The sequence below is a fragment of the Penaeus vannamei genome, chromosome 16 (genome assembly GCF_042767895.1).
Source record: "Penaeus vannamei isolate JL-2024 chromosome 16, ASM4276789v1, whole genome shotgun sequence".
Taxonomy (NCBI): domain Eukaryota; kingdom Metazoa; phylum Arthropoda; class Malacostraca; order Decapoda; family Penaeidae; genus Penaeus; species Penaeus vannamei.
Window position 1 is genome coordinate 40812572 of NC_091564.1, and position 12901 is coordinate 40825472.

The window sequence follows — 12901 nt, forward strand, 5'->3', positions numbered from 1 at the left end:
GTAGGCCTACTTGTTGCTTCAGAGACAAGACAAGACAAGACAAGACAAAAAAAAAAAAAAAAAAAAAAAAAAAAAAAAAAAAAAATCATTATCATCCTGACATGATTTTTACATAACCTCTTGGATAGATTGTATGCTATATATATATTTTTAATTATTTTTATTATTATTTTCTTCTTTGTTTCACAGGGCCCATAACTAAATTGTCGCAACAATCAGCAAAGGTCACGATTTAATGTCCCTGACAAATGCTTTTCAATCAAGCCGTGTATGATCTTTAAGTGAGTGAATCACAATGGTGTATGCCAATAACAGATATATGTACATTTATATGAACAAAGCTGTGCCTTGGGCAAATTTAAGACATTTTAAGACCTGTCAAATAAAAACTGAGATGACTTACTTCTTGCCGTCTGATCCTTGGAAGCTCAGTTTCTTTGGCTTGGTCTTTGTGGGGAGAATAGATATATTTCCGTCCACTGATGCTATGGTGATAACCTGTAATTATTGATGATATTAATAATAACTGTATTGATAATAATTACATTAATAATAGTAATGATGATGAAAAAAAAAAAAATCATAATAATGATGACACAGTATGTTGCTAATAATATTATCCTTATGAAAATCCTAAAAATGTGAGCAACACCATCATACAAAGCAAGAGCCACAATAATATTAACCATAAATTAATCAACATGGGGGAAAAAAAGTCTACCCATGTTTGTCCCTTACCTGCTGTGACGCCGACACAACACCTGGCATGGCAATTTTTGTTGCAGTCAGTGCCGCAAGTTTGGGGGATACGTCCACCATCTTGAGAGTTGAAGATGCTCTCCGATGAGCTCTCTGTTGCAGCATCTATGCAATAGGAGATAAGAAGATCTAAATCTGTTGGTAATTCTAAAATGATTTTATGAGCGCTGTAATAAACGCTGATAGGGTACATACATATACTTCAATTTCTAGGTCTGATTAAAGTAGTTTACCCTTTTTCCTGATTTTTTAAAAGATTTTCTTTCTATTGCTATTAGTATTGTTAACCATAATGTCATGATAATAAAAATCAAATAACAATAGTAATAATAACAATAATAATAATGATGATGATAATGATAATAATAACAATAATAATAATAATAAAAATAACAATAACAATACTAATAATATTTACAACAGTATCAATGAAAACAGTATTAGCAAAAACGTGAACGATTTAAAAAAAACTAACCCAATACCACCAGAAAAAGATTGTGTTCCCTTTAGTGTTGTTAATTTAAATGTCTCTGCACATAAATGGCTCTGCCTGTGCTTAGCTACAAAGGAGTCAATTAATATATCTTGTGACACCTTTCTTTGAGTTGGCAGGAAAAACACCTTTTTTCTACTAATGCTATCAATATTGATACTGTTATTTTTATTATCCACATTGTAATTACTATATTGTTATTGGCATTACTAACTGCAGTATCAAATACTAAAAAGCATTATTGAAAATCAAGGAAAAGGTTAAATGGATGAGACAGGTAGTTCTCGTAATTGGTTCATTGCTGACCTAGTACTTGTGGAACCATCTATATCTAATTACAATTACTAAATTAAACACTCAGTGGGCATGGCATGTACGTACATGCCATCCCCGTAGGCATGTGGTTAAAGGAGTGGAGCAAACAGTTGAGGTCAGGTATTCCTGCTTGTGCAAACATCTACTTGTAAACATAATTCACAAAACAAAACTACAGGGGTTAGAGTGTTGATGCAATGGGTTAAAAGATTTCCATTCTCAACATTCTCAACACAGTACTCAAAGTTTACACAATACTTAATTCAACAAAATAACATGAGATTCTCTTTATAAAACTATAAGGAATTAAAAATAAAATGTAGTTATTAAGCTACCTCAAAAGCATAGAAACACACACCTGATGGAGTTGCCTTAGACCAGACAGAGCAGCCTGAGGCTCAAAATAGCTCTCAGGTTCCCTTAAACTACACAGAGCTGAGGATATCAAGGAACCGTATGTCTCGTGGAAGTGTCGTTCATGAGGTGTCTCTGGAGTAGCTGATGTGATGTCTGCCAACTGATCTAGCACAAACAGAAGCTGGAAAAAAAGAGTTTTAAATAATAGCTTAATCACAGAAGTAGCATCCATAGCGTTGGCTAAAAAGATCGTTTCTATATCTATAACAATGAATGACATATGAGAGTACTATAGTTTCAAATTCTTTGATCAATTTTCACTTCCCACTTTGAAGCCTAAAGAGGCTAACTACTAAAAGCCCTAAAATCAAAGTGAAGTTATCTTAGAGTCACTTCAGAATGTCAAAGTGTCTGGAGAAGCAAAATCACTGGCACTGATCAAAACTAGTATATCAGCATATGCACTCCAAACAGTTTTGAAAAAGCAGTTCCATATTGTATCACAAAAACAGAGCAGATTATGCTCATTCAAATACATACTGGCTTGAAGATGATGTCATATTTCTTTTTAATAAGCTGAGTTTTCTCTGTCTGTGTCAGAGATGAATTGTTATTCAATCTTGCAATTTCTGCTGTCAATTGATGGCACTTTCTGGACATGTCACTGTGATGCTGCGCCAAGGTTCCTAGCCATAATTCATCCCACAGGACAGTAATACGACGAAGTTCATGAACAAGCATCTGGACTTCACTGATGCTGGATCCCACCTGTAGAACAGATCCCATTATGATATATACATGAACACAATGTAAGCATACATTATGATAGTCACATGAATTGGAGAAGAAAAAACTTTTAAACATTATAAAGGTAAAATACAAACAAATCAATTATGCAAACTATAAATCTGGTACATAAATTCTGCACTATGGAAAATTTGACTATTAATAAAAGCTCCGACATAAATCATCTCTCTATATATTCAGTCATAGAAGTTTTATATTCTAATGACTTACTATAAGTAAACTATAAAACAAGCAATGTGGCATTATTCATGAATCATAAAGTTTACATCCTTTGTGTGGATGTAAAGACAATTTTAATGGTCAAAAGATAATACTTCACTAAAAATTATTTCCTTAAGTCTTTGTGTACCTGTTTAGTCAGGGTGTCTACTAGAGATGAGAAACAATTTCTCATAACTGTTCTTCTCTCCTGTTCTTCAGTAGATTCAGAGATCAGTTCCTCTTCTTCCTCCTCTTCTTCTTCTTCATCAACCTGGTCATACTCCTCCTCCTCCTCCTCTTCGTCTTCATCTTCCTCACCAAGTGTCTGTTTCATTTTTCTTCTGTGCCTTCCTTTGTGCAGGTACTTTGCCAACATATCTATCAAAATCCATAATGTATTGAATTTCTTGCACACTCAAATGTATATAAGCAGCTGTTCCGGTTAGAAATTAGTAAAGTGTAATTGTATAATTACATTTCTAGATACAAGTGTGAAAGAAATATTTCTCTCACCTGTCAGTGATGCCTGATTGGCTGCTACATTTCCACCAGCTGAGCCAACCACAGCTGGAAACACAATCAAATGTGGGAAGTCCTCTGCCAGACGACACAGAAGTTCAGAGATGCTGCTCCTTACATAGTGCTCGGGGTGATTCAGACGTGCAAACAACTGTAAATTCAAATATAATGTCACTAACTGTATATGGAAATAGAATCAAATAAAAAATGAATACAAATAAATAAATAAAATAAATGTATGGGATTCCTATAAACATATTTTTAAAACAACAAATATTTAAAGAAATAAGAAAGCATCTACAATAAGATTACCTGAGGAATGATTGTCTTCCAGGGACGTGTAGGCGTTTCAGCCAGACCCTTTTCTAACACTTCTCTTAACTCAGAAGCATGCTTTACCATCAGTCGAAGCAGTCTCAATGTAGCTACTGTGCACTGGTCAGCATGGCTTGCAGCATACTAACACAGCAGGGTGAAAAAAAAAATTCATCATATTCTTCTGTTATTCCTCAAGAGACAAATTACATTCAAAATCAACATGCTCTTAAATACTTAAACAAAGTTACTTTCTCACCCCTTGGCTGATTTTCAGGAACCTGAAGTATGCTTTTGCTGCAGCTGTGAGAACAGTATAATGTCTTTCTTGGGCTGCTTGATGGACCTCAGCCAGAGCTACACTTAGGTCAGCTACTGTATTCCCAGTCAATCCCCAAGATTGCAGGGTAGATGTAATTTGCGTCCCAACCTACAGAAAAAGTATTTTTGACAGATTTTATAATCATATTTCCTCTACTATAAATCTTCAAGATATAAATGAATAATTCATAATACTAATAAGAACAATAAAAATAATAATTCAATCCTTTTACTTATTAGGTATAATTTCTGCAATTCTCTTTATAATGACTGATCTATATGTAAGCAACAAATATCACAATACACTAAACAATAAAACATGGTTCTCACTTGCTGTGTCCCCTGAACTTCCTCCAAGCGAAGATCCTCTTCATCCTCTTCTGTGGCATCTTGTCCTGGCCTCCAACCTCCTATGAGGGAACAAATCTCTTCTATCCTTTCCTCTGCACTTGAAGCATCATGACTAATTGCAGGAGATACAATTTCCTTTATACGAGCCCGATCTTCCTCAGACAGCTGGCCTCCATTGCTGTTACTGTGCTCGAGTATTCTCCTACCCCACCTAAGGTAGTGGAAGAAAATTGTTGTATTGAAATGAGAGGATGCTATCAGAGTCCTAGAAAATGATATTCAGTAAAAATAATGATAATAAGACATTCTCTATATCTTCCTACAGAAATGACTATACTACTTAACAATTCAATAAAATTACCTGAAGCACCATGAAGCAATATGAAACCAGACTTTTGGGAGAGTTGGACACTGTGTTGCAGCAAGGGTAAGAATATGACCCATGTTGCTTTCGAGCTGAGGAAGAGTTGGATGGCTGACTTCTGCAAGAGGCAGCAACTCCTCTGGTGCAAAATCCTTCATTTCCTGGTAAACTGAAATTCACATATACATTTGTTCATTCTTCTTATTGTATCACAATTTCATGTATCAAAAATAATCTAATTTTCATTAATGTTATTTTCATTAAATTGTCAATAAACACACAAGATAAAACTGAGAACCAAAGTACCTGCAAGGAGCTTATTCATCCATTCAGGAACATCGGTCATTGAATCTCCAGAAAGCATCAGCAATCGCCTATCATCCTGTGCCCACCACTTGTTGAGTGTTATGATGGAACGAGCACACAAGTGGCCAGCCTCATTTGGGGGTAGTGTGAGCAGATTGGTGTCAGTTGCTGCTAAGGCTGCTAAGCTGGGATTTAGACCAACTACGGATCCAGCAAGGACTGAACAGCCATGAGAGATGTATCCCTTGCTGTATGGATTTATAAGTGAAATTAGTAAGTGAATGCCTACAAGATTCAGTTTCTTCACTCATCAACATTTACATTCATATTTAGAGGGAATCTGAATGAAAAAACATTTCAAGAGAATTGAGTTTCAAGTACAAACCATGCCAGGAGCTTAGATGCCTCCCTGTGTAGCTTGGCCTGAAGAGGGTTGTACTCGGCACCAGGCACAATTTCCAGCACTGATTCTGCCAAGTTGGAGCTTACTCCTAATAACCCTATCAATGTATTTTCTGCGAAGTCCATGTTTTCTTGTTTACGTGCTTGCTTGGCTGACAGGAGGTCTAATTTAGTGATTGAGGCTGAAATAAGAAAAATAATCATGTTGGTCAATTCATAAAACACTTACAATAAACATCAATAAAATATAAACAGTAAAATACAGGAGGAGGTATAAGAAATCAAGGGAGATATAGAAGAAAAAGGAAAATGTTTGGAGATGAGTATGAGGAAGTGAAGGAAAAAAAGGAAAGATGAAGTGGAATAAAGAGGAAAGTGGAAAAGAAAAAAACAAACAAAAAACTAATAGGTCATACTACCAAACATGGGAGGAAGTTCAGGTAAATTATCAAGATAATAACAATCAAAGTATCATTGATAAAATAATCTGAAACTTCACTACTTTGAACTACATAAGGGTTATTGTGCCAGCTTGAGACATCTATACCAATAAAAAATGCACTAAAAGATATACATATTTCTAGCAATAACTAATACAAAAAGCGACGCACTTGGAGTAACTGCAGGATTAATTCGACCAATGAGTTTGGCCCATCTTGATACATGAGGAATAAGGTCTGCAGGAAGGCTCATGAGATTTGTGTTCTCCCAGCCCTCATGCAGACGTCCAGCTCCCATGGAATCATTGAGAATACTCCTCAGCTGAAAAAAAATATATATATATTGACCTCCCAAATAATTCCCCTTTAATTTAAGGAGGATGAGGATAATCTCAATATTGATAATGCCATTTCAAAACCTTTCCCCCCAAAAAAACATCCACACAATCTTGAGCATGACCTTGAACATATGCTCCCAACCAAATATACAAATACTCTTGAATGGAATAATAGCAATCACCAGAAAAGATTCTCACATACCTCATGGAGGACTTGGTGAAGTAGAAGCGAATGAAGATGCATGGCGGAGTAGGAGGACATTGTGGATAACTGCAACATCCACTCCACCTGCTCTTGACATTCTGCCACAATTTTACTTAATGATTCTCTGAAAGAAGCACGATAACAATTATAAATACATGGATGGACATTTCTATTAATCATGAATCTACATTATTCCTCCCATTATAGAAGTTTCTCCTTTTCTCATAAATCTAAACTACACTTAACAAGTACAGCACCAAAAAATGGCCCATCTCACCTTGAAGTTGAAGGCTGGGGATAAACCGTAGAGGTAAAAGAGTGTAGAAGAACAGTGTTTATATCCTGGAACCTCTTCCAAGTAATCCAATCTTGGGGTTTTGTCCAGTCCACCTGGGTCACTGCACCACCAAGGCTTGTCATCACTCCCACAGGATCAGCCGAGTCAAAATGTGCCAATGCCCTGGAATGGATCGTATATGCTTATCTACAAAGAGTAACTTGATCATAAGACCTGAAAAACAACTTGAACAATGCACTTCCAATACAGATTCTTTTGATAATTACAAATACTAAGTGTGATGGCACTGATATGACATACCAAATAACGTCTGAGAGGAAACATAGAAGAACCATATATTTAATAAATTCACTACCTAATTATGGTCTTAATAATCTCAAGATATCTTGTACCTACTTCAACTCATGCATCACCAATTTGTATTTGCATGAGCATGGTAAGAAATGATTCACTTACTGCACATGAGACAGATCTTTGTATGTGTTCAGAAGCCCAGAGGTAACAGTTATAGGCTCAGACTCTTCCTGTTTCATTTGTATTTGCATTGTCCACTTCTGGAGCTCTCCCCACTGACTCAGCCTGCTGTAACACTCTGCAATCTGTTAGGAAATAATATAAGAGGAAGAAAACTAGCTGTAAGTCTATAGCTATACTGAAACAAAATTCAGATTAAGAATACTTTCACATTAACACTTTCACACTGTGTTAGAAAATTATCCTTCTGGTAAGTGTTTTCCAAGATCTGTATATTTCTCCAGTTAAAAAGAGCAAAAAGAACACATGAATTGTATTGACATATCAAAAACCAATTAATTGAAGGAAGCCACACAAGCACAAATAAAGAGAACACACCTAATTATTCATTCAATCTTTTTCATCACACACTACTGATGGCTATGTGGGTGCTGGCTCACAATATGTCTTTTTTTAATCTAAAACCTAAAGTGAATGGGATTGACAAAGGACAGGTATTTCTTTACTTCTTGGTGACTATGACGGATATAGCCATCATGACATAACAGCCTATAATGTGTAAACGCACCACGATCTGCATTTACTTATTTTTTAACATACCTGAGCATGAATGAATTCCTGTATCAAAGGATCTTGCTGTTTCATGTCTGAATGGTTGGCAATTATGACGTGCTGGGTTGATGTCTCCTCTTCTTCATTTTTAAGTTTATCAGTTTCATCTGCTTCGTCTCCTCCCCCCTCAAGGAAGTGCATGAAGCCCCTTAAGGCTTTCTCATACCTATGGAAATAAGTACTATTACTTATGCCCCTCTAAATGTACTGTGCATATCAAAACATTTGGAGGCATTTTGACTCATTGTGTAAAATCTAATCAGTGGTGTCATTTCTTGTAAGCAAAAGTTTTTTTCATAGCAATGGATGATCTATATAAATATGAAAACCTAATGAGATGCTAATAATAGGATGTTAGAAGAATCTTTTCATAATCATTTTCTACATAAAATTCATGAATATACCATAATATCTACATCTATAAAAGTATATACACTAAATTTAAAAAATCATAAAAAACAAAAACAAAATAAGCAAGACACCTGTATACATGCTGACAAATGTAGAAAAGGTATGAATGAGAATGAATATCTTCACAATACAAGAGATGTATTTGACCACTTTTGAATACATGCATTTATTTCTGATGGAGATATATTCGAAATTGGTCAAATACATCTCTTGTATTGTGAAGATATTCATTCTCATACATACCTTTTCTATTTGATACCTGTATATAATACTGTCACTTCATACAACCTATTCATGTAAGTAACTAAAAACAATAATATGATCATGTTATCTTACTTATTGCCAGCACTGTAAACTGCAGGCTTAAGCCACGCAAAACGTCTTCCAATGTGGTCACGGCACCACTGGTATAAACCTGAAACTCCTTCGTCACAACCTTCTGCTACTAAGGCCCGTGCACAGTAGCAAACAGCTCGTTCAAAGTCAGTACTCTGAAAATTTCATTGAAGATATTTGATGAAACTTGTTACACAGAACTACAAAAAATCTTGAAATTTCATCCAAATTTACAAATAATTAAAAATAATGCATTTCAAGCATACTCACAATACAAAATTTAAAAAAACATTCAAATTCATAACAGCAAAAGAGTAAACTAAAAATGAACTATTTACTTGTGTGTTGTTATTATCTTTTAGTTCCTGCAGGAGTTTGTACGAATGCCGAACAGCCACTTCTGGACGTCCACAATTGAGTGCAACAACGATGACTGCAGCTCTTATACGACTCAGCCATTCAGTGCAGGTCTGACGATTTGTCCTGAAGAAGGCTCTGACACTCTGTAGAGGGATTAGAAAGTGTTGAAATGCATGTTGCAGATGAAGTGTGCATTTCTACTTTTTCATCCTGTCTGTTAAGTGCACGTCTGACCAAATCATAAAATACTGATAAGCACCTCTACCCATTTCTTGTGAATCAGAATGCACTGGTATACCATTCCATGCATGACATCGATAGTAAGACTATCACTACCTAATATCATCTACAGTGGTTCTTGAAGATAAGTTTTTGATCCAGTTCACACACAGTATATCTGTATATATGTTCACAACTGGAGAACACCATGACCTTGAGGACCCTACCTTATTTGGTGGTGGTACAGCAACAGCACATCCATCACTAGCATTGAACATAGCTTTCTCCAGACTCTCCAAGAACTCTACTAGCAGCATCACGGCTAGGGAGTGAACCTTCACATCATTTCCACCCTTTTCATTACCATTCACACTTTTGCCAGTTTTCTCATCGTCCGTCTTGCTTACTCCTTGACTTTTCTCCGCTGTCTGGCCACACTCTCGGACTTCCTTTGCGCGACCTTTAATGGCACCTTCAAAAGCAAACAACACTCATTAAGAATAGGAGAAAGGAAAATTTCTTGCAATCTGCTTGCAAAATGCATGTCAGTTGTAGAGCAAGAACTTTTCCATTACCTTATCACAGGCAAAAGTAAAAGACCAATATTACCTTCAATACTGGTAAATGTGTCCTGTGGCTTTCCTAATGTAGTTCGCAGTTTGCTTGCAATGCAGTGTTGAGCAGGTTCCCAGGCCAACCACTTCCACAACAAGGTGCGAAGATGGGAAGCTAGCACAGGAAGACTCAGGTCCTCTGCCTTTGCCATCCTTTCAACTCTCTGGCTAACAGCAAAGAGGTCTTCCTGCCAATACTCACCTCTGTCAAAATGAATATGCTGATTGTTTTCAATTCTAAATTTGTAAGGGGGTGGGGGGAACTAAGGAATGTAAATACACTCGACTTTTCATAAAAACCATGATCTTACTGAAAAATGACACACATACACACAAACATTTCATACCATTATTCATGACAAAAACAGTAAATAGGATGACCTCGTTTATGCTGCCAAGTCTAATGATACAAAATATAATGCTCTAAGATAACCAGGGAATCCCCATAACAATCTAATTGTAAAACATCCCCTAAAACTTACTTTGGTTGTGAAACGTGGAGTATAAATGCCATTAGCGTGTGAAAGGCATTTGACGGTAGCTGGCCTGCTGTAGAACGTAAGACAAAATGCCTCTCGAGACTTTTGACTGATGAAGAATCAAGACTGCCAATCTCAACATTGGATGATGAATCAGTCTGCAATACATAGATATTTAAAATATCATGATGGGAAAAAAAGGAAGAAAAGGGAAAAATGGTGAAGCATGTTACTATTGTCTTTTGTTGTACCTTTATATAAAGCATGTTATTATCCTCTTTTGCTGTTCCGTTATATAAGTATCAAACATTTTTAAAAATCAAGGCAGAGAAAAAGTTCTGAAACATACCTTGTTTGCACTAAATTCATTTTCTTCATTTGTGTTAAAACAACACATGGCATGCGAGACAGAACTGAGAGGAAGTCTAGCCAGGAGGTCTAGATAAGCACTGCGAATTTTAGGCTCATTGTGGCTCATATGATGGAGGCATAACTTTACAACTTCTTCCAAATTATCCATCTGAAAGAAAAACAGACAAGATAAGATTATTGGAAAACAATGAAACATCCCCTTCTGCATCCTTTATTTTGAATGAATGCCAAAAACATTACATGCTGATTAGTTTTCAATAAAAAAGGCAAAAGAAAAAAATATATTGATTCACTTGCATTACAAATATTAATTCATTCATTTTCATTTTTAAAAAGTCAAAAATACATAACACAATCTTTCAATCTCTTTTTTGGAAGACACAACAATATCATTTATTCCATACCTGAGTGGGCGGCAATACAGCAAACACAGAGGTTAAGCTGGCAGCAACAGCAGATGTAACTGAATTGAGGTGGTGGTACCCCGTTTGTACAATGGTGTCTATCATCTGGGTAAACACTTTGATCTTCAGCAGCTGAGGTAAGGAAGTTTCACTACTGCTGACAAGATCTGCTGCCCATTCCAGACACAGCTGGATGATGTTAGCCCCAGTAACTTGTCTCTGTAAGTAGTTGAAAATGGTTTTATTGGGCAAAAAGACCTGCTCATGATATAGGGTTTGATCCTCCATAAAAAACAACCATGACAGTTATTGGCCTACATCTAACAATTTGCCTATCTCTATACCTTTTCTACATTGATCAAAATTCTTAAATAAGAACAATTTAAATCAACATTCAATTGTAACATTTTCTCATAATCATAATAAAACAAATAATAATTCACATAACATTTACAACAAATGGCCATAAAATTTGTTTCGTCAGTTAACACAAACACTATCTCTCTCCCCCCACAAAAAGAAAAAAAACTCACCTGTCGCAACACAGCTGTCAAAGTAGTAAGTATTGTAGTAAGATTCTCACTGGTGGATGATCCAGAGGAGAAACTTCCTGGTGACCCTCCAGAAAACGTTGTGGAGACCGAGGGTGGAACAAATGGAGATGTTGCCCCCACGATCAGGGTGCTGGAGCTTATGTAGTGGGAATGCTTGGAGCAGTGTGAGTACAGCAGGAACAAGATGGCATGCTGAACCTGTTTATAGGAAAAAAAAATTAAGGAAAACATAGCAATAGTAAATAAAAAACAAACAAACACAAAGGAGGCTTCTCTCTACAGTTCATAAATTACTAACAGCATTTCAAATCATTACCTAGGTAGTACTGAATCATTTCTGATTTGATAGACAAAGACCTGTGCAGTCACAACCTCTTTCTTGATCACCTGTACCACTACAAATATAGTTTTATCCTTTTCATACTACTAATAAAGCATTTTCTCCTTCAATTGTAACTAAATACAACTATCAAACAAATCTCTACCTCAGGGTAGTGCAGAGCCAGGTGAGCGCTGGATGGAGTGAGGTGTGTTGCCAGAAGATCGACAATTGGGGGATTGAGTGCCCACATAGTGATGATGGAGTTCCTCGTATTTGCCACCTGTGAATATCAGGGGATGGTGATGAAGTACCGTATCTTGATGCATTATATACACAAACAGTATATCACATTAGAAGTTCTTGCATAAATTTGTAGAAAAAGGAAAACAGTATATCATATCAGAAGCTCTTGCATAAATTTGTGAAAAAAAGGAAAACTGCATTCAGTCATAAAAAGTGGTGCATACCTCAGCTAATACTGTCATGAGATACATCATAAGGACAGTTGCTTCTCTCTCATTATATGAAACTCCCTCTAAAACACTTGTTGCTGCAAAGCTGACTGCTTCTGGTACTAAAACACGATGAGCAATCTGTAAATCAGTAAAAAAAAACAACATAAGATATGTGTGAAAGCAGACCTAATATAATTTTGTGTCATCAAAGAAAGTAAACTGCTATACAAATATCAGATATAACCTACATTATCTGTCACACTGCACTCCTTACCTGTAAATCTGCAAGTATGTAGTTATAAGCTTCCTGCAGTAAAGGAACATTCTTCAGGCTGAGTGCAGCATGGTACACTCCAAGAGTAGCCTGCCATACTTGCCGATGCGGGGAAAGGCGTAAGCTACGCAGGGGGGAGCTTGTGCCAAAGATCTTCTGTATAAACTCTACAGATAAACTGCTACCAATCTGCTTCAGCATCTGCACATAAAATAAACAACATA

The 12901-nt window shown here is 36.2% G+C and overlaps 1 protein-coding gene across 2 annotated transcripts in view; it reads right to left on the minus strand.

Annotated features, from left to right (window-relative positions):
* nonC (serine/threonine-protein kinase Smg1) overlaps nucleotides 1-12901 on the minus strand; it is a 35583-nt gene that overhangs the window by 15068 nt on the left and 7614 nt on the right. For both annotated transcript variants that reach the window (XM_070131470.1, XM_070131471.1), the window contains exons 11-38: nucleotides 12678-12878; nucleotides 12416-12541; nucleotides 12112-12228; nucleotides 11606-11824; nucleotides 11073-11291; nucleotides 10646-10816; nucleotides 10300-10454; nucleotides 9813-10021; nucleotides 9431-9675; nucleotides 8963-9127; nucleotides 8625-8779; nucleotides 7866-8043; nucleotides 7248-7390; nucleotides 6771-6953; nucleotides 6491-6617; nucleotides 6122-6272; nucleotides 5494-5692; nucleotides 5109-5356; nucleotides 4800-4971; nucleotides 4418-4649; nucleotides 4026-4196; nucleotides 3764-3910; nucleotides 3446-3602; nucleotides 3081-3310; nucleotides 2465-2692; nucleotides 1926-2105; nucleotides 739-864; nucleotides 404-498 (exon numbers count right to left, since the gene is read on the minus strand). In XM_070131470.1, coding sequence (XP_069987571.1) covers nucleotides 404-498; nucleotides 739-864; nucleotides 1926-2105; nucleotides 2465-2692; nucleotides 3081-3310; nucleotides 3446-3602; nucleotides 3764-3910; nucleotides 4026-4196; nucleotides 4418-4649; nucleotides 4800-4971; nucleotides 5109-5356; nucleotides 5494-5692; nucleotides 6122-6272; nucleotides 6491-6617; nucleotides 6771-6953; nucleotides 7248-7390; nucleotides 7866-8043; nucleotides 8625-8779; nucleotides 8963-9127; nucleotides 9431-9675; nucleotides 9813-10021; nucleotides 10300-10454; nucleotides 10646-10816; nucleotides 11073-11291; nucleotides 11606-11824; nucleotides 12112-12228; nucleotides 12416-12541; nucleotides 12678-12878 — 4949 coding nt within the window. The remainder of the gene's footprint in view (nucleotides 1-403; nucleotides 499-738; nucleotides 865-1925; nucleotides 2106-2464; nucleotides 2693-3080; nucleotides 3311-3445; nucleotides 3603-3763; nucleotides 3911-4025; nucleotides 4197-4417; nucleotides 4650-4799; nucleotides 4972-5108; nucleotides 5357-5493; nucleotides 5693-6121; nucleotides 6273-6490; nucleotides 6618-6770; nucleotides 6954-7247; nucleotides 7391-7865; nucleotides 8044-8624; nucleotides 8780-8962; nucleotides 9128-9430; nucleotides 9676-9812; nucleotides 10022-10299; nucleotides 10455-10645; nucleotides 10817-11072; nucleotides 11292-11605; nucleotides 11825-12111; nucleotides 12229-12415; nucleotides 12542-12677; nucleotides 12879-12901) is intronic.